Raw genomic sequence first — 21,510 nt, 5'->3', positions numbered from 1 at the left:
AGGACACTGGTGAGAGTTTGCAGCCCTGAGTCAACAGATGCCTGTTCAGTGGTGTAGGTACAAAATACTGCGTAGCCCCTAAAAATGCTATTTTGGGAGGGTGTTTAATGACATAAAAATGCTCATGATGCACTGTTAAGTGGCAAAAGTCAGAATGCAAACATATATACATGTGCAGAGCGTCAACTCTCCACACAGCTAATCCACAGCTATCAGTTTTGTGAGGGAAACTGGCGTCCATGCACTGGATTTGTACATAGAAAAAACGCTGGAAGGAAATGTCTCGATGAGCTGGCAGCTGCGCGTTCTGGGAGGTGGCCCCTGAGTAACGTGTGTTTTCTTCTTTACTTTCTGCGTTCCCCAGATGTTCTGCAATGAGTGAGTATTTCTGCCAGAGCCAGGGCCAGGGCTATGCAAGTGCGAGGTCAAATCCTGACCTTGTTTAAGATTTTGGTGGATTTTTTATATTAATTTTTTTTTTTTAAGATGACCCGTAAGGGGATCTTAACCCTTGACTTGGTGTTGTCCAGCCAGGGGCTGGCCCTATATTAATTTTTTTTTTTCCTTTTTGTCTTTTTTCGTGACCGGCAACGGGATCGCACCCCTCGGTGTTGTCCCCGCGCCTCGCTCAGCCAGTGAGCGGCCGGTCTGTATGTGGAATCCGACCCCTCGGCGGGAGCGCCGCCGCACTCCCAAGCGGCGAACTGTAGCAGTGTGCCACCGGGCCGGCCCCCCCTATATTAATTTTTAAAGAGACTTTATTTTTTAGAACAATTTTAGATTTACAGAGAACTTGAGAAGACACGGCGGGAGCGCCGCCGCACTCCCAAGCGGCGAACTGTAGCAGTGCGCCACCGGGCCGGCCCCCCCATATTAATTTTTAAAGAGACTTTATTTTTTAGAACAATTTTAGATTTACAGAGAACTTGAGAAGACGGTGCAGACTGTTTCCACAGCCCCGCACCCAGCTTCCCCTGTTGTTAATTTCTGAACTGAGCACGGTACACTCGTTAAAATCAGGGAACTGATACCTACACATTATTATTTACAAATGCCCACTGTATTAGTCCGTTTCTACATGGAACTGGGTGATTTATAAAGAAAACAAAATTTATTGCTTATGGTTTCTGAGGCTGGGAAGTCCAAAGTCCATCTGGTGGTGGTGACTGTGACCCAGGGGTCTCACATTGCAAGATGGTGGAAGCAGAGAGAGAGAAAGACAGACTCTCCTCTTCTTTTAAAGCCCCCAGAACCACGCCCCTGACCACCATTATTAATCCATTCACTACTGCACGGTCCTACAATCCAATCCACCTCTTCAAGGCCCTGCCTTTCAATTACCATAATAGGATTTCTCACCCTCTTAACAGTCACAGTGGGGACCGAGTTTCTAATACATAAATCTTGGCGGACACAATTCAAGCTTCAGCAAGTTTTGGGGGAACAGAATTCAATCCACTACACCCATATTCAGATTTCTACATTTGTTTTGATTTTTTAACATATTGCATTAAGACGTTATTTCTATTGATTCTTGAGTTTTTGGCGTCCCCTTTCTCACCGGCCTCACTCTAGTCCAGGGCTGCTTTCTATAATGTACGCATGTAATGGCGATGTAGGGCTGCGTGCCCTCTTCCTCTCCCAGCCAGGGCCACAATGCGTCAAGCAGGTACATTGCCAGCCCCTCCCTGCTGGTGCCTGGTGGGACCATCCAGTTCTCTCATCCAACAAGTGTCTTCTGAGCACCCTCTGCAGGCCCAGCCATGGCAGCACCCACAGTGCAGATGTGTCCAGCCTGGAGGAGCCTGAATGAAAACACATGCAGGCACACCCACTCCGGACACAAGGCCTCAGGTGTCACCTCCCTTCTTGACGGGCCAGGCGTGTCTGGGTGCCCTATACCTGCTGTTGCAGCTGGAGGACAGACGTGGGTGGTGGCTGCACTCCCATCTCTCCGTGGACAGCCTGGCCCGTGGGACACAGACTCTGAGATCCTAAGGCCTCCTTGACATGTCCCTGGGGAAGGCCGGTGGCACGGACCCAACACGGCCAACCTGAGCTCCCTACACCTGCTCCTCTGCAGCCTGTCATTGAGTCTTGTCAGCAACTCTGGCAAAACCTTCCCCGAATCTCACCGCTTCTCAGCATCCCCACCGTGCCCTCTCCCTGGCCAGGTCCAGGCCTCATTCGTCTCTCACTCACTCAGTGCCTCCCGCTTTCCTCTGCTCCCCAGCCCATCCCCACAGAGCAACCACAACCCAGAGCCTGACCCTCCCTAGATCATCTCACGACCCCCCCTTCCTCTCAACTCCAGACACACCGGCCTCCTTCCTGTGCTGGGCACGGAGCTTGCTCCCACCTCAGGGTCTTTGCACTGGCTGTTCCCTCTGCCTGGACACCGTTCCTCACATCTTCTCACCATTGCTTCCTTCTTGTAATTTGGGCCTCAGCTCACATGTCACCTCCTCAGAGAGGCCTGTCTTGACCACCCCAGCTACCCCCATTGACAATTTCCCTGCCCCCAACCAGACAGTCTCAATCTGTCATCCTCACGTGTATTTTTCAGAGCACTTACCACTACTTTAAACTATCTTGTTTACTCGTTTCTTTCCTTGTTTACGGTCTGTCTCTGCTCACTGGAATGTCAACTCCTTGTTCCATGCTGTGTCACTAGGCTTAGCACAGTGCCTGGCACACAGTAAGTGTTCAGTAAATAGCTGCTGACTGACTGCATGGAGAGGGAACAGTGAGTGGGACGGCAACCTGGGGAGAGGGCATTGCAGGGACAAAGGCTCACGGGTGGGCCAAGGTGTGAGCTTTACCTTGTGCGGTGATATTTCACCAGGGAGGGGCCAGTCTCTCCCCTTTGTGGGAATCCCCGTGTCTGAGAGGGTCTGAGGCTCCTGAGCAATGTTAACGTTAGAATTCAGCTCATAGGGCCAGCCTGTGGCTCACTTGGGAGAGTGTGGTGCTGATAACACCAAGGCCATGGGTTCAGATCCCATATAGGGATGGCTGGTTAGCTCACTTGGGAGAGCGTGGTGCTGACACCAAGTCAAGGGTTAAGATCCCCTTATCGGTCATCTTTAAAAAAAAAAAGAAAGAAAAAAAGCAGCTAATGAGCATTCCTGGGTTGAGATGACAGGGAAATACAATAAAGAAAAAAGGGATTATATTAGATATTTAACATTCATAGATCCACACAGGACCTTGTAATCTAGAAGACACTGCCACATTCGGTGTAGGCCACAAATGTGCCCATTTAACAGATGAGAAAACTAAGGCCAAGGCCACAGAGCATCAGAAGCAGACAGAGTGGTCTAGAGCCCCGGGCCCAGGGCATCTTCCATGAATCCACATTCAGGGAAGGTGGCCCACGGGCCCTAATTTTCTCATTAGGTTGGGGGAATTGTTTTGTTTTGTGTTGTGTTGAGTGAAAGTTTTCCTGAGTCAGCCACCTGCTTCCATCTGTCCCTGGAGTTGCTGACCTTGCCCAGGCTGCGGGGGCAGGAAGGAAGAGGCTCAGCCGGCAGTGGACAGGCAAAAGGTCACGGCCTGTGAGGGTGGGGACTCAGGCCTGGGGCTGAGGGAGTAAATCCAGCTCCTCTTGGCAAAATTTTCCCACCTGCGTTGATGTCCTGGCATGGGCCTGTCTGAGCCTTTGTTGTTCTATATCCAATTTTTTTTCTCAGCTATGTCTGCTAGGACTGAACTGACATTGGAGCCTGCTCCAAGACTGACAGGGAGATGTCCCCTCTGGCTCAGTCCAGAGACAAAGTGGGAGGTGGAGTGGGGGTAAAAACTGGTGGGCTAGGCTCCCCCCACCCCGGCCAGCTGAACCAAAGACCCCAGGCTTCCGAGTCCTGGCTGACCTCTGCCTCTGCCCTGCTGTGTGGTTCCGGCCCAATCACTTCCCCTCTCTGGGCCCCCACGTTGTCATCTGTAAAACAGTGTTTGGTGATGTCCACCTTGGAGGGTTACATGAGAATCAGGAGTGGAGGAAGGAACCCCAACCTTCGTGCTGTGCCCCGTCCCCAGGCCTGGCCCGTTCCCCACTCAGTCGCTCGGTTGCTCACTGCAGTGACTCCCTGTCCCCGCCTTGGCTATCTCAGTTCCTCTTGGCACACCTGTGGGGTACCAGGGCCTCGGGGCGTGGAAGATGAGTCCCTGTGAGCCGAGCAGGCCAGGCCAGAGCCTGAGAACCAGCCTCATCCCAACCCAAAGGTCTTCCTTATTTGTCCCCCAGTGCCTGAAATCCCCCCACTGAACGGTCACCCCTGCACTCAAACTGTAAGGGCTGTTTAAATGCAAATGACCCTAGGTGACCACTAGTGCTGAGCTCAGCTGGGGTTCCCCAAGCTTCCTGGGGACCTCCGACCTTCAACCCAAGGCACAGTGCATGGTGTGCAAATGCTGTGGGACCCCATGCTCAGGGCACAGCTCAGGAACTGAGGCCCCCATTCCTACTCCCCAAGACCCCATAGTCTGCTGGGGGTCTGGGTGGCAGAGCCTGAGAGTCCAGCTCCAGCTGTCTCAAACCCTCAACCTGAAACCTCTCCCGGGTCCCCAGCTGTCCCACTCTGGGAGGCTGTGACCCTCCTGTGTCCCGTGGAATCAGACAGCTGGTTCTAACTCGGCCCTGTGACCTTGGGCAGGTCCCCATCCCAGCCCCAGCCCTCCTCTGTGAATGGGCACAGGAGCTGGTGCAGATGAAGCCCACCTGGGGCCCAGTGTGCTACGGGCTCTCAGCAGGTGACAGTTGTCCCTTCTCAGTTGACTGAGTGGCCATGTCTCTCCTGCCCACAGATCCTGAACATGGAAGATGATCAGAACTGGTACAAGGCTGAGCTCCGGGGTGCCGAGGGGTTTGTCCCCAAGAACTACATCCGCGTCAAGCCCCACCCGTGAGTGGCCGCCACCCCCCACCCCCAGCCCCCTGCAGCTGTACGTCCCCACCTGGCCTGGCCCAGGCTGAGTTAAGCTGCCTGTGGAGGCCTGGATATGGCATTTCCCTCGGGTGCAGCACGACCTTGGGGGAGCTGGATGTTGGCTGAGCAGAGTCTGGGACCAGGGTGGAGCGGGAGTCGTATCTGGGGCCCAGGTGTCCTGGGTCCTGCTAGTCCAGGGTGTCCCAGGTCAGACTCTCAGCAGGTGGCATCCAACACTGCTGCCCTGAGAATGGCTGGGGCAGACCGCAGCCCCAGAACAGGTCTAGGTGGCCAAGAAGTCTTTGCTGACTGGGGCAGCCTCAAGATGCAAACGCTTACTCAGTCACTCAGCAAACACTGGCCACGGTTCTAGGAGGCCCAGTCTGGGTGGTGCTGGAGACACAGAGGGCTCAGAGCAGCCTGTTCTGCGGGAGAGACAGGACGCAAACACAATATTACATGGGAAGGCAGTCAGTGCTGAGGTGACTAACCTGTGAAGGCTTCTCAGAAGAGGTGGCAACGCGTGAGGTTTTAAAGGATGTGCAGAAAAAGAGAAAGGGTCGGGAGGGGCCTCAGGGAGAGCTGGGGTGTGCGGGACTGGCAGGGGCCTCAGGTGCCAGGCCCAGGCTTGTGGGGAGCCATGGGGTGTTAGCGGAGGGGAGGGCCTCAGTCAGATGTGGGGGCAGGCGACAGGGTCAGCAGGCAGGTCGGGAGCTGTGATGGGTATGTGGCTGTGGGTGGCAGGGGAAGGAGGTTCAGGGCCAGGGAGGGGCCTGAGGAGTGTTTCCTCTTTACCTCTCTTCAAGTTGTTTCCATGGCTGCCACCACCCCCGGCTTCCTGTGCTGGGCACAGCCCCGTCCCACCTAGGTCCCCAGCCACTCTATCTGGGCTGCAGTCACTCCCAGCCAGCTGGAGGACATGAGCAGGAGCGTCGCCGTGGGCTGGCTCGTCGGGGGGCCTTCGGGTCGAGGAAATGGCCTGGCAAAGGCTGGAATGCCTGAAGCTACTGAGGAGCCCTGAGCAGAGGGTTCCATTTGCTCAGGCGGGGAGAGGAGATGACGATGGCCGTGGTGCTGGCCCAGGACTGCATGGGGTGGTGCCCATGGATGAGGCAAGACTCCACCAGGAGGGCTGGCCGTTAGCTCAGTTGGTCAGAGCGTGGTGCTGACAACATCCAGGTCCGGGGTTCAATCCCTGTACCTGCCAGCTGCCAAAAAAAAAACAAAAATAGACTCCACAGGGCCGGCCCATGGCTCACTCGCGAGAGTGCGGTGCTGATAACACCAAGGCCACGGGTTCGGATCCCTATATAGGGATGGCTGGTTTGCTCACTTGGGAGAGCGTGCTGCTGACAACACCAAGTCAAGGGTTAAGATTGCCTTACCGGTCATCTTTTTAAAAAGAAAAAGAAGGGCCGGCCCGGTGGCGCACTGGAGAGTGCACCGCTTGAGAGCGCAGCGGCGCTCCCGCTGAGGGTTCAGATCCCACGTGGAGACCAGTTCCCGCTCACTGGCTGAGCGCGGTGCGGGCGCAGAAGGGCCGGCCCGGTGGCGCACTGGAGAGTGCACCGCTTGGGAGCGCAGCGGCCCTCCCGCTGAGGGTTCAGATCCCACGTGGAGACCGGTTCCCGCTCACTGGCTGAGCGCGGTGCGGGCGCAACACCGAGGGTTGCGATCCCGTTACCGGTCAGTAAAAAAGACAAAAAGGAAAAAAAAAAAAGAAAAAAAAAAGACTCCACCAGGGTAGTTGGGAGCTTTGGGGGGGTCCAGCCTCTGATACCCCAGGGTCAGCTCTGGCCATTTGTGTGTGGGACAGTGCAGGGATGGGGTCAGGCCCCTGCCCAACCTGCCTGCAGCCGTGCCCAGGTGTGTTCTTGGCTAACCTCAGCACCTGCACTGGTCCCTAAATAGCTGTGGGGAAACTCCACATTCGCACCTGACTCAGCCCATAAAAGTCCCAGGGTGTGTGTGTGGGGGGGGGCTAGGCCCCAGAAGGCCTCGTGCCTGCACCAGGCCCAGTCTTCCCTGAGCACCCCCTGTCACCCCCTGCCTGCCCCGGGAGCCCTTGAGAGAGGCATGATGCAGACCCGGGCAGACCATAGAGGCACCTGATGCCACTACGTGTCCGGTGGGCACGGGGAGGGCTTCCTAGAAGAAGGGCATGGCCCACTGGGCCTGGAAGCTTGAGGACAAGTTTGCTGCAGGCGGGGAGACAGGCCCATGGGAGGCACGTGTGGGTCTATGAGATGACTAATAGCGTCAGAAAAGGAGACAGAGACACAGAGAGGTTGGGGGACTTGTCCAGGGTCACACAGCTGGTGGAGGGCCCTGTGCTGTGCGGGCCGGGCAGGGCGGTGTGGCGCCCGTGAGAGCAGCTATGGGGCTGGGGCGAGTCGGAGGCCTTGCACTAGCTGTGCAGACTGGGGATGGTGGTGTTCCCTTCCATCAGTCACACGGGGACTCTGTGAGGTGCCACTAGTGGGGCGACGCTGGCGTGGTGGCGGGCGCTGGGCTCGGCACCAGGGAGTGCTCTCTTCTCCTGGTCCCCATCTTTTAAGCTGCCCTCGGTAGGCACAGGGCTGGCAGCGGATGTGGGGGCCGCCTTATAGGGTGTGATTGTGACAGCGACCCGCACGCTGACGCCTCCTGTGGGGTTTTGTGGGTTCTTTGGAGATACCCGGCCTCTCGGGATACTTCCCCCAAGGCACCCCTGGGTCCTGTGTCGACAGGACAGAGTTGGGGGCTTCCTGGGGTAGGAACAGGCGGCAACCCCCCTTCCCTGGTCACTCCTTCCCTGGGCCCCCCACGCTCCGTTTCTGCTGAGGCCAGCAGCATTAGCCTCAGTTGGAGCCTCTAGGTCTCCAGCTCTGGAGACCAGGCCGAGCTTTGCAGGTGGCTGCCTGAGCCCCCTGCTCAGCAACTGCCTCCACCCCTCCTCCGCCCTCCCGGGGGAAAGTCACTGTGATGTGGGCCACAGGTCCCCACCAGGGCCTAGAACCTCATGTTTGGGGGTGTGGCTCCCCCAGATGCAGTCCCTGAGAAACAGATGTGAGGACAAGGAATTGATTTAGGAGAAGGCAGCAGACAGGGAAGGGAAGCAGCCACTAGGGATGGTGGCAACGTCATTGCCACTGGGGCAGCTGGATCTGCAGGAGCCAGGGAGGCAGCATAGGACCAGCACCTGAGTTGCCCCACCTGAGAGGCAGGGGCCAGATGTCTACCCACGTGCTCCCACTGTCCTCACTTGAGAATATTCCCATGGCCTCGGCCTGCCCTGCACACAGGCCAAGTATGTTAGGCCCCAGTAAAAAGCCTTGGGGTGGAATCCCCAGGTGTGTGCTCAGCAGCCTTGGTCTTTCAGAGAGCAGGGATGTGGGCAGGACACCAGCAGCGTCTGCGTGTCACCACCGCCCTCTGATCTCAGCTTCAAGGGCTTGTCAACATCCTGAGACCACAGGAAAAGTCCCACCCGACACCCGCCACCTATGCCAAGCTGAGTGAGACTCAGGAAGCGTTTACTGAAGGAGTGAAGGAACCATCACAGGGAAACCGAGGCGGGAGGGGCCGGCAGCTCTCTGGGGTCTCTTTTGTAAGGGCATTAATCCCATTCGTGAGGGTCCTCATCACTTCCCAAAGGCCCACCCCTGAGTCTGATCGTGCTGGGGATTAGGTTTCCATACGTGAACGTGGAGGGACACGCGCGGTCAGTCTGCAGCAGGGGGTAGGCACCAAGAGGCCGGGGCCGCCTGGAGCCGCACGGCAGGACGGGCAGGACTGGGACAGAGGCCGCAGCGCAGCCTTTCAGCCCCAGACCCTGGCGAGCTTGCACAAGTCCAAGCATTTACCAGGCGCCTTCTGTATGCCCTGTTCTGTTTGGTCAGCAGGAAGAGGAAGCTGGACCTGCAAAAGCGTCCGGGAGGCCCGAGTGTGTGTCTGTGGGATGGCTACAGGCCGGGATGTTTCATCAGATTGAAGCCACTGTTACTTTTGTCATCCGTTTTTATATTTTTTGACTTTTAAGAATCTCCCATCTGAACAGAAAAGTTAGGTTGAGGTCGGCTGGATGTGGCCCGCTGGAGTATGACTTTTCTGTTTGCCCAGTGTGGTAGGACAGGCTGGGCTCAGGAGCCCACATGCTGGGGTCGTGTCCCGGTTCCTGCCTGCCTCAGCCGTGTGACCTTGGGCGCATCGCTTTGCCTCTCTGTGCCTCAGTCTCCCCACTTGTAAAATGGGTGCCCTCACCTCTCCCACATCTTGGGAATGCTGAGGACCAGCGATGTTGAGCACCCGGCACGTGCTGCTGGGGGAGGCCCGAGAGGGGGTGTCCATGCTGCCCTCACTGCCCCCTCTCTCCGCAGGTGGTACTCGGGCAGGATCTCCCGGCAGCTGGCCGAAGAGACTCTGATGAAGCGAAACCAGCTGGGAGCCTTCCTGATCCGGGAGAGCGAGAGCTCCCCAGGGGAGTTCTCTGTCTCCGTGAAGTGAGATCCGGTCCTTGGGGGTGTGCAGAGGAGGGTGGGCAGGGAGGTGGCCTCTGAGCTGAACCTTGAAGCCCACGACAGGGGGGAGGGATGGTGTCCCTGTAGGAGGAGTCACCTGAGCAGTGGCCTGGGTGTGGCCCAGAGCAGCAGAGTTGTGCTGGGAAAGTGGGCTCTGGACCTCTGCGACAGGGGGGAGGGATGGTGTCCCTGTAGGAGGAGTCACCTGAGGAGTGGCCTGGGTGTGGCCCAGAGCAGCAGAGTTGTGCTGGGAAAGTGGGCTCTGGACCTCTGAGCAGGGCCTCGAATGCCAGGCTGAAGGGTCCAGACTTTATCTCATGAGCAGGAAGCAGCCATCAAAGATTCCTCACCAGGGTAGGAAGGATGATGTCGCCGGTTGATGTGGCAGAGAGTGGAAGCGGGAGAGTGCTGAGGAGTACAGGGCAGGTGTCCGGGATGTGGCCCGAACAGGCTCCCGCTCGGGGGTGATGTAGTTGAGAGAATAGACTCTGAGGCCTGCCTCCTCCTGGCTCTGCCTCTGCCTCCTCCTGGCTGTGTACCTTGGGCAAGTCACTTAACCTCTCTGTGCCCGTTTCCTCACATGGAAAATAGGTTATTGTAAGGAGTAATGAGTCAATATATTTAGTGCAATTAGAATAGTGCGTGGAGGGCCGGCCTGTGGCTCACTTGGGAGAGCGTGGTGCTGACAACACCAAGTCAAGGGTGGAGTTCTCTGTCTCCGTGAAGTGAGATCCGGTCCTTGGGGGTGTGCAGAGGAGGGTGGGCAGGGAGGTGGCCTCTGAGCTGAACCTTGAAGCCCAGGACAGGGGGGAGGGATGGTGTCCCTGTAGGAGGAGTCACCTGAGCAGTGGCCTGGGTGTGGCCCAGAGCAGCAGAGTTGTGCTGGGAAAGTGGGCTCTGGACCTCTGAGCAGGGCCTCGAATGCCAGGCTGAAGGGTCCAGACTTTATCTCATGAGCAGGAAGCAGCCATCAAAGATTCCTCAACAGGGTAGGAAGGATGATGTCGCCGGTTGATGTGGCAGAGAGTGGAAGCGGGAGAGTGCTGAGGAGTACAGGGCAGGTGTCCGGGATGTGGCCCGAACAGGCTCCCGCTCGGGGGTGATGTAGTTGAGAGAATAGACTCTGAGGCCTGCCTCCTCCTGGCTCTGCCTCTGCCTCCTCCTGGCTGTGTACCTTGGGCAAGTCACTTAACCTCTCTGTGCCCGTTTCCTCACATGGAAAATAGGTTATTGTAAGGAGTAATGAGTCAATATATTTAGTGCAATTAGAATAGTGAGTGGAGGGCCGGCCCATGGCTCACTCGGGAGAGCGTGGTGCTGACAACACCAAGTCAAGGGTTCAGATCCCCTTACCGGTCATCTTTAAAAAAAAAAAAAAAGGGAATAGTGCCTGGCATCAGGGCAGGGTGGCCATGATGGGGACTGTCTGGTATTGTGACAGGGTGGCTCCTTAGTCATGGTGTGGCAGCTTCTGGGCAGCACAGAACCCTATCCCAAAGGCCACAACTAGGATGATTGAGGAATCCAGGCTGTAAGGTAGTGGCAGGAATGGGGGTGGAGGTGACAGAGTCAGGCCCCTGGAAGTTCTCTGTCCTTCCTACTCCCAATGCCCAGAAGAGTAGGGTCTAGATGCATAAATTTAAGAAATATTTACTGAGCTCTGTGCCATGTGCCAGGTACCCCAGGGGCTAGAGAAATAACACTGGAAAAAAACAAACTTGCTGCCCTTATGGTTTAAGTCTTACTGGGACTGGGTTTACTCACAGCCAGTAGCTCCATGATTTTCCAAAGGATAAACAAACACAGAGCACCTTGATGCTGGGGTTGGGTGTGACCGGGCACAGGGGTCAGGGGGATCCCAAAGAAGCAGAGGAAGAGACTCAGACAGGGACAGTTCATGTTGTCCTCATGCAGCTGGGCCGTCATGGCCCACGCGAGGGCTCCTACTTGCAGAAAAATATCCCTGCTTGACGCCCTCTGGGCTATCAGGGCCCTGCGTGAGCCCCATGGCGTGCAATCCAGTGGGCCATTCTAGGTGTGCTCCCTGCTGTGTGATCAGCTCGTCTGCTGTCTGCCCTGCGAGGTGGCCATCTCCCATCTGGGACTGGAGGCACCCATGAGGGGCAGGACGCCCTGGTCAGGGAGGCTGCTCTGGGGGCAGATTTAATGTCAAGAGGGACCATAGCCCCCCAGCACTCACCCTGACCTCACCACCCCAGCTGTGTAACCAGCTATCAGCTTTGTTCACTGCCCTTCTCCCCTGGGAACAGGCTGGTTATCCTGAGGGGTAGAGATGGCTCTTGCCCTCTCTGGGCCTCTATTTCCCCATCTTAAAAATGGGAGCACTATCTGTGTGAGTGTGTGTGGGTTCTTGGCCCCAACTGCTCCCCCCAGGATGGTCGTGGGCATCTGGAGGCCGGAGTCCCTGCTGGTTCAACCCCCACCACCTGCACAGTCCAGCCCCCACTTCCCACCAGGCTCCCTGCAGTCCCCGGGGAGTCTCTGCTTCCGCAGAGGTAGGAAGTGTGGCTTTTCCTAGTGCTGGCTCTCCAGGGGCCTGGCCATCTCCTGGGAATGGCACCCGCCAGGCGGGCTGGTGTGGCTTGAGTAGCTCCTGGAACCCATGCCAGAGCTCAAGGTGACCCAGCACAGCAGGGGCACAGGAGACTCAAACCATCTGTGGAGCCCGAGCTGAGGAGGTGTTGGCCCTGTCTACCCCCGCCCCTGCCCCCTCTACTACCAAATCCACGGCCTGAACCTCCAACGGGAAGGCCTGGCGCACTGCCCTCTTCTGGTGTCTCTCTGTAAATGCAAACCCCATACACACCCAAGATCAGACCTGACACCTCAGCTCTGGGACTTTGTTCAACGTGAGTTTATTGAGCATTGGCTGTGTGTGACCATGGGGCTGGCAGAGAGGAGTCAGACCCAAGCAGGGATATGGGGAAACGGACTGTGCCTGGCCCAGCGGGTCTCCACGATGAACAAATGAATAAGTGAAATTCAGTGATGGTGGACACATTCCACACGGGGAAGGAACCAGGCGGGAGGTGACATCTGAGCTGGTCCTGAAGCATGAGGAGGCTTCTGGTGCACAAGGAGAGGAGTGGGTATGCCAGACACAGGGAACAGCATGTGCAAAGACCCAGAGGTGGGGCAGTGAGAGGTGTGTTGGACAGCAACAAGTTGTCTGAGCAGGAGGGGAGGTGGTCAGTACTCGGGAGCAGTTCTGGGGCAGGGAGCCAGCACCATCATTTCCTGGGAAGGGATCTGGTAATGTCTCTCTGAGAAATCCTGGCACATGCCCCCCAAGGGCATCCTGGGCATGCATCTCAAGGTCAGAACCAGCAGAGCTTCCTGGGCTCAGCCAGCACCACCAGGTGGCAACCTCCACCCTCCGTTTCTGCCCAGCTGGGCCGGGGCTCCTGGGTCCTGCTCCCACTCTCGCTCCATCCTCTGTCATAGCCCTTAGACCACCACTGGGCAGGGATCAGAATAGGAAACTGAGACTCAAGTGACACATGGCTAGGAGTGTGGGATTATGAACAAGAATCTCAGCTCTGATTACACCAGCTGTATTATCCTGGGCAAGTTACTCTCTGAGCCTCAGTTTCCTTACCTATAAAATGAAGATCTATGCAAAGTGCTTAGTATGATGACTAGCACATAATAAGTGATCAAATAAATACCAGTAATAGTAATTCTCATTGTATGGACCCCCCAAGGGCCACACAATGTGCCGGGGAGTCCCTTCTGGCCTGGAAGGCTGCCCCCCCCCCCCCCCCAGCCCATGAATCCAGGGCTCTCAGAGAAGAGGCAGTGGCACGGGGAGGTCCAGCTCTCATGCTGCTTTGCCCTGGACCTGCTGCATGACCTCAGGCAGCTTCTGGCCTGCTCTTGGCTGTGGTGTGCTCATTTACAACGTGGAGGCAGTTGTGAAGTCCAGTGACCTGATGGCCATCCAGAAATGTGACAGCTTGGCAGATCTGTGTCTGAGAGCTCTTCTGCCCTCGCTGGCTTGGTGCTTGGGAACTCTGACCCCACTGCGCGTGGCATCTCCTGCACGCTCATGCCAAGCCTCGTAAAGCTGTCAGAGGCGGGGTTTATGGGCCTGAGCTACCTCGCAGTGTGATAGTTGCCATAGCCAGCTGCTCTCTACTAGTTTACAAAGGGTTGCCCCCCACCTCCAGGGAGCACGTCTGCGCTGGCGGCCTGTGGGCCAGGGGCCAAGAACAGGCAGTGCCTGATCTGCGTAACTTCTGCCCCACGCTCTATCCCCTGTGGACTCTGCTGCCACAGATGGCAGCTTGTCCTCCAGTGAGGAGTTTGGCTTCCTCTCTGGCCAGAAGTGCCCTGGAGTCAGTGCACATGTGTTTGCTCTGCCTGTATAGTCACTGAGCACCTACTGTGTGCCAGGGCCTGTCCCAGGACCTGCCCCAACGAAGTAGGACAAAGCTCCCTGTCCTTTAGGCACTCACCTTCTACTGGAGAACAGACAATAAACGGTTAGTAAATTATATTACATCGTGGACAGTAATAAAGGCTTTGGAGAAAATGAGGCAGGGAAGAGGTGGGGGTATGATTTTAGGGAGGGAGGCACTGCCTGCATACAAAGACAGGCAGGAAGTGAGGAAACCTGCATGATCCCCAGAAACCCAGTTTGCAGATAAGAAAACTGAAGCTCAGAGAGGTGTAGTAAATTGTCCAAAGTCACACAGCAAGGAACAGCAGAGCTGCTGCCCACTAACGCTCTGGCCCTAACAGACCTGGTCTACCCTTCCACCCACCTTCCCTGAGACCCAAACACCCAGCAGGAGTCAGTCTCCACCTGCTGTGCCCCACCCCCTCCCAAGGTCAGTTTGATGCTATTTCCTGTCTGCTGCTGTACAGGTTATTTCACCCCTCCCTTTTCACAGATGGGCAAACTGAGGCTAGAGAGAGGCCATGCCTAATGGACATCACCCAGTGGGCAGTTAGCACCCACGCCTCTGCCCAGGTGGGTCCACGCGCCCTGGTTGGGGCAGTGGAGGAGTCCCGGGCTCCTGCCCCCAGCCCAGCCTTGTTTTTCCTCCCTGGGCTGCCATTGTCACCTTTGCTGCTGCTGCAACCAGGCCAGAAAAACCCGCTGGGCAGGACTGGCTGCCGCCACATTAGGCCTGACTTGGTCCTTGGGGCTTTTCTGACAGCCCAGCCCTTCATCCCCCTGGGTAGGTGCATGTGGGAGTCACACAGAGAGACAAACACACCCACAACTGCTCAGGGAGAGACACACATAGAGTCACTCCCTCAGAGTGGGGCACATGCAGACATACACACAAGTGCGCGTGTGTGTCTCTCACCCCTCCGCCCCACAGACACTGTCCCCTGTAGGGGACCACCTGAGCTGCTCTCTCTTCACCAACCCCAGGCTCAGATCCCAGCTCCCTGCAGTCACCTTTCCCTCCTCCAGCTCCGGAGGGCTCACCCGGCGGGCGGGCTGTCTGCACTTTATCCAGCTGACTAGGTCCCTCCCGCAATCCCTGAAGCTCCCCTGGACCTGGGGGTGAGGATGGCTGAGGTCTGGAGAAGCCCGAGGCTCTACCTGGGCCTTGAAGGATGGCTAAGGCCAGACCAGGCAGAGGAAAGGGAACGACGTTCCTGGTGAGGGATGAACAGGGGCCCAGGGATGCGGGGTGACAGGCCAGGCTGGAATGAGAGATTGTCCCAGATGCTGAGCGTGGGGTCCTAAGACGGGGACAGCCCTGGCTGGCCTCAGACAGGGGCTGGCCCAGCAGAAGGGGCCCCACCCACACCACGCACAGCAGCAGTGCCCAGCACGCTGCCCGGTGGCTGCTGGCAGGCCCCTCTCTGGGCCTTGCTGTCCTTAGATGTGAGCGGGAAGTGTGGACCAGGTGGGAGAAGGAGCAAGACTTTTACTTTTTACTGAGCACCTGCCATATGCCAGGCACAGGCTAGAGGCTGGCACATGCACGTTTCCCAGATTTGAGAATTCTTGAATTCTCAGGTTGGAAAGTTCTAGAATTCCTGAGTCCTTTGCCCCTTTTTCTTATCTCATCTCCTGTTCTCCACTCCCTGACCCTCCTATATGATCAGAGCTTGCTTTGCTCTGGATAACTTTTCAGGTAACTGAAGATGACACCAAAGTGTTCAAAGTTGTGGTCATTTGGGGTTGAAATCTGTACCCCAGGCTCCTCACTGGGGTCAGCATAGAGCCAGGGCCTCTCCCTCCATCCACTGCCCGGAGCACACACGGCCAAAGTCCAGGAAAGCCCCGAGCTCGCTGAAGCACCCCACGAAGGCGTCACTGCGCTCAGAGGTGGCCTCTCCGAAGCATGTGGGAGGCTGCTGCGGGCCAGACGGGGCGGGAGGCACCTGTCACCTGCCACCTCCTCTCCATTGCAGGCACAGCCGACAATACAAGCGGCTTAGTCACCTGGGAACGATGCTCGCTGACGGCACATGAGCAGCTCTGTCCCAGGTGTGGGGACCATGGCTCCACCTGATCGAGAGCCTCTATTCCCTTGGGGAGAACTGGCTCCCTGGGAGACGAACACATCTTAGAGCACTGGGCCTGCCACCAGATCCCCTGTTTCAGGGTCAGGACACCTAGCGGGCTGGAGTCCCAGTTCAGAGCCAAGAGGAGAGGGTTTCAGGAACATGGCATCCCGCTGACGCTCGGGTCGTGGTGGTCCACTCCCCGAGTCTCAACTAGAGGGGACCCTCAGGGCCTCCTCCCGCCTCCCTGCCTTTCCAGTGTCTCCTGTGCAAGTTATTAGGAGCAGCGGGTTACAAGAAGGCTGTACAAGGGCCGAAGGACCCCAGGAGACCCCTGACTCTGATGTGGTCTGAGGCAGCTCTCCGAGGATGGGCCATTTTGCGGGGGCTTTGAAGCGTGAGGAGCTTGAGAATTGCTTGCAGCGGCAGGACGGAGCGTGTGCAAAGGCCTGGGGGTGTGTTGAGAAGTGGAGACAGAGGCCCTGCGTGCTTTGCATCCCTTGGCTTGGGCGTGGTGGGGGGATCCTGCTTCTCCCTACACCTCATGCACCAGAGGGAAGTAGCCTTTATCTTCAGTCTTTATCTTGAAATGAAGCAGCACGACAGCCCCAGGGCTGAGAGGCGGAGGCAGTGAACTGCAGCCAGGGAAGGGGCAGACAGTGCGACAGGTCTGGGCAGCTGGGGGTGACGGACACCACCCCCTGTTCTGGAGAATTGTAGGCCTGAAGGAACTCAGGCTGCGGGGAACCCCAGCTTGCAAATGAGCTGCATCCAAATTGTTTAAGGAGATTTTAATTTAGAACCCAGGAGGTGTGTTGGGTTTTTTTTTTTTTTTTTACACCATCGGGTCTCTGGACTGGTGGTCGGATCTCATTTAGCCCCAAATGTGAACAAAACTGATGAAGGGGCCTCTCCCTCCCAACGGCCATCCTGGTGCCCGCAACCTGGCCCCGCCTGGCTGGCCACCGGTGCCCAGGCTTTCCTGGCTCTCAGCGCCACCAGAAACCTGAACAGGACACTCTCCCCTGAGCTCCTAAACTGGCTTCTTCCAGGTTGGGAGCTGGGGCTGTTCTGTGTTCTCCCCATGGCCCCCAGCGTGGCCAGGGCAGCTCCGTTGGTGGAGCCTGCACTGTCCCCAGTCCCAGGCCTCTCTACCTTTCTTCATCTGTGAGGAGGGCGCCAGTGCTTTCTGTGTGGCAGGTGAGGACATGGGCTGGGTGCAAGTCCAGGCGGGCTGACTGCAGATGGGAGGGATGTTAAGGTTTGGCCAGGCAGAGAGGACGAGGGAGAGAGGGCTGGTTATATGATGATAGCCAAGCGGAGAGTGAGTTAGAGCCACACTGTACGGATATAAGCTCAGATGTGGCCCCAGCTCCAGCCTTGCTTGCAGTGTGGCTCTTGACAGGTTGAGGCTGCACTCTGGGCCTCAGTTTCCCCACTACACAAAGGGCCCAATTTACTTCTGGGCAGGGAGGGAATCACAACAGTTGTGTCTTCCCACTGTCCCAACTCTTGCCACCATTACCTCCAGTCTCATCCCTGCATGCCCTGATCTAGTGTGGGAGGCGCGGGGCAGGTCTCTCTGCCCAGTCCCAGCCAGGACAGGCTCCACCCCGCTGGCCAGTTTGGGGAGAGCAGGCTATCTGCTCAGCTGGGCTGGAAGGTACCTCGGATGATTTAGTGGTACTGGGTGGGAAGGCTGGGCAGAGGCTAGGAGAAGAGAAAGGGGCCTGCTGACTGCATCAGAGAGGATACGAGGAAGTGAGGTTGGACATGCCATCAGAGCCAGATCTTGAGTCTAAAGGGTAAAGATTTTATCCTGAGGGCAATGGGGAGCCATAGAAGGTTCTTGGGGGAGGGGGGATGTGAAGATGCAACACACCTGAGTTCCTGTCACACCAGCAGGCTCTGGTCTGAGTCAGGATGATCTTCAGACTTGCTCCCCAAGGGACTGCAGGGATGGGAAAGGGGCAGGGGAGGGAGAGAATGTCAGCACTGAGGGGGATGTGGAAGAGATGCTGTCTGATCGCCACTGACTCCGAGTACCCACTTAACGTTGTCCGTAAGCCACAGTAGGCATTTTCCACACACTTATCCATTAGGGAGGTATTATAAAGAAACTGAGGGTCAGAGAACTTCAGTGTCTTGCCTAAGGTCACACAGCAAGAAAGTGTCCTGGTCCAGAGCTCACACCCTTAGCCCCATATTCCACTGCCGGGGAGATTCCCCAGGTCTTATGTGGAGCCAGGTCAGTGGGGTCTCCCCCACATGTACCTGATCCTGACTCCAGGTCTCACCGTGAGAAAAGGCCTGGTTCCAGGTGGTAATGAAACGGGAGCACTGGGACTGTGTCGGGCTGGGAGAGCCATGGTCTGAGGTGGCCATGGGTCCTGTCCTCTAGCTACGGGGACCAGGTGCAGCACTTCAAGGTGCTACGAGAGGCCTCGGGGAAATACTTCCTGTGGGAAGAGAAGTTCAACTCCCTCAACGAGCTGGTTGACTTCTACCGCACCACCACCATTGCCAAGAAGCGGCAGATCTTCCTGCAGGACGAGGAGCCCCTGCTCAAGGTAGGGGACAGGAGGTGGGGGCAGGCGGGGACCAGCCCACGTGAGCCTCTCTGCATCTCCTGCCATCTGCGAGGGGTGCGGGGGAGAGGCTGACACCGATTCCAGGTTCAGGCCCGGCCTCCCTTTCTCGCCCAGCAGCCTGGTGATGCAGGAGGAGGGTCCAGCCCAGGTCTAACGTTCTGTCCTGGTGGTGGCTGCAGTGAGACAAGCAAGGGTGGGAAAGGAGAAGAGGGAAAGAAAAGGAAGGGACAGAATGGAAATTCCATGCGGGCCAACTGCGTCTGTCTTATTCTAAGCTCCTATAATGGTGTGTGGCACACAGTAGGTACTCAATAAATGTTTGTTGAAGGAGCAGACACCTGCTGAACCTACTGAGTACCACATACCAAGCTGGTCTCTGTACTCTTGGAGCCTCACCATTCCCATTACACAGATGAGGAAACTGAGGCTCAGAGAGTGATGTGACTCATCTGAGGCCACATACCCAGCAGCTTCAGTACGGGTTTCTGCTCCCTGAGGAGCTGAGCTGGCCGTGGGCGGGGTGTGGGGCAGTGTGAGTGCTCGTGGGCGAGGTCCTGGCCGGGCACTGGGTGTGGGGGGCAGTCCACCCGCCCCTTGTCCTCACAATAACAGCAATTTGCCATCCAGCCCTTTCATCAAGGGGCCCAGAGGACCAGCTCTCATCCTCATTAGGATGACGACACAGCCAACAGGGTTATTAGCCCTGACATGCTGTTCTCCTAGGAAGGGGGCGTTGGCAAGGCCTGGGGCTAGAGGTCAAGGCTTGGACTTGGGCTCTGCAGAAGGTACAGGGCGTATGGCCAAGGCCAAGGTCTGGGGAGGGGGCTGACTGACCACTGCAGAGAAGGTCCAGTCTTGCCCTGTCCCCTGTCCCACCTTCCAACCACCTTGCCATGTGACCTAAGGGCCAGTTCATCCTTTGCTGGGCCTCAGTTTCCCCTCTGTCCAGATGAGCCCTGGGGTCTGATATGCCAGGAGAGTCAAACAGTGTCTCAGAAGACGCTCACTAGTGCATCCTGTGTTGGCCTCCTCTGCCTGACCCCGAGGGCCGAGGTCAGCTGTGAGCTCCCAATCTCGGGGACTGTCCTTCTCAGCTAGGCCTCTGTCTCCTAGACCTCCATCCCGCGCCTGGGCCAGCTCTGCCCTGGGAAAGTGTGAGGGAGACAGGATGGAGCTGGGGGGCTGACTGAGGGTTCCCCTACACCCACCACCTCATTGTGGCTTGTGCCCTGGGGTCACCCACCCTGTGGGGCAACTCCAGAGCCGGCTCCGTTCCCTGGGACCCAAGACGTCTCCTCTTTCCTGGGCAGAGAACTGCTAATTACAGCCTCTCTGCTGATCCTATCACCCATGCTGGATGAGATTCTGCAGGCTCAGAGCTGAGATCCCAGTGGGGCAGGCAGGGCTAGGACGCTGGGTGTAATAGTCAAGTGCCGAGCAGATGTGTTACAGGGGGCTCCTGTCCAGCTGCCATGATGCACAGGTTGGGAAACTGAGTCCCACCAAGGGCAGGGATGTACTCAAGATCACACACAGGGCATAGATGGGACTGGAACTCAGGCCTGTGAGCTGGCAGAAGCTCCAAGTGACAGTCCTCTCCCTCAACGTCTGACCAAAAGCCAACAGCAGCAAACACAGTTCATAGCTGCACATCACTTTATAGTTTATAACCATTCATGTGGTTCCATGGTCTGAAATCAAAAGTTATGAGGGCTGCTGCAGAGCCAGGAAAATGAGACCCCAAGAGAGGCAGGGACCTAACCAAAGTCCAGCCCTGAGGACCAGGACTAAGGGCCCTGACCCACCAGCTCTATAGTCCCAGCTGGGACACCAGGGAGGTCCGATGTAGATGCAGCATTTGCCTGCACAGGAGGCCCATGGGGTGGAACGACCACCGATCTGGACTTGGAGGCAGCCTCAAAGTCCAGCTCCAATGCTACTCCAAGACTCCTCCCCAGCTGCGGCAAGTCACCTCTCCATCACTTCTCTCGGGGGTCCTCCGCAGGGAGAGTCTGAGGGCGCCCCACTAACCACTTCCTCCCCTCGCAGCCGCCCCGGGCCTGCTTTGCCCAGGCCCAGTTTGACTTCTCGGCCCAGGACCCCTCACAGCTCAGCTTCCGCCGCGGTGACATTATCGAGGTCCTGGAGCGCCCGGACCCCCACTGGTGGCAGGGCCGGTGCTGCGGACGCGTCGGCTTCTTCCCGCGGAGCTACGTGCAGCCCGTGCACCTGTGACCGGTGTGGGGCGTGGCAGGCGGAGCCAGAACTGAGGTCCAGAGGGACGACGTGGGCACCCCACCCGAGGCCACACAGGGCCCAGCGAAGGCCTCGGACTCAATGTGGGCTCCTAACTGCCTCCGGCCACTCCAAACAAAGCGGGATGGTCCCCCAGCGCCCCCAAACCACCGCTGCCTTAAGTGACCACGGGGGGGGGGGGGTGGCTCCCAGGACTTCCTGACTGGCCACTTCCCATTGGCCAGAGCCTGACGTCAGAGGGTGGGGCACGCGGAGCCCCGCCCACTCCTGTCAATGGCATCCTCCTCCTGGAGGGTTGGGGACTCCTAGGTTCCACCCACTGGGGGCTCAAGCCAAGGAACCCTGGGCTCGGTGGGTGCGTTTGCATTGGGCTGACCACACGCCAGGCCTTCCTGCCCCTCCCTCGAAAGGCCTCTGGAATCGTTCCAGATATTGGGAAGGTGGCTCAGCCCCTAAGGACGGGCTGCACACTTGCTGACCTGGATTCTCTGGACAGACTGCAGGTGGACACCAACTTCTCGGCAGCCCCATGACTGCGGGCTCCACCTGGAGCGTCCAGCACGCTGGCCCTTACCACAGGCACATTAGGGAGGGGCCCTTAGAGGCCTTGAGACCCTCAGAAAGGGGCAGGAGGTGGTGAACATGGAGGCAGCGGCTCCTCTCCTGTTGGGCCCACGCACAGACAAGGGGGAAGCCTTGGCCCATCCGTGGGAGACCAGGCTGCACTGGCTCTTGTTTGTT

The 21,510-nt window shown here is 57.5% G+C and overlaps 1 protein-coding gene across 1 annotated transcript; it reads left to right on the top strand.

The window, feature by feature from the left end:
* Positions 1 to 4,806: 4,806 nt before the first annotated feature.
* GRAP (GRB2-related adaptor protein) lies at positions 4,807 to 20,906 on the top strand (the record flags this gene model as incomplete). The annotated part of the gene is made up of 4 exons (XM_008592254.1): positions 4,807 to 4,904; positions 9,287 to 9,409; positions 18,324 to 18,492; positions 20,563 to 20,906. Coding segments are annotated over 4 exons (576 nt in total), but the record flags the coding sequence as incomplete, so codon positions are not given.
* Between the last annotated feature and the right edge of the window lie 604 nt (positions 20,907 to 21,510).

This window comes from Galeopterus variegatus, unplaced genomic scaffold (genome assembly GCF_000696425.1).
Source record: "Galeopterus variegatus unplaced genomic scaffold, G_variegatus-3.0.2 Scaffold7712, whole genome shotgun sequence".
Classification (NCBI taxonomy): Eukaryota; Metazoa; Chordata; class Mammalia; order Dermoptera; family Cynocephalidae; genus Galeopterus; species Galeopterus variegatus.
The sequence above is the reverse complement of the archived record's forward strand: the minus strand, read 5'-3'. Positions and strand labels throughout refer to the sequence as shown.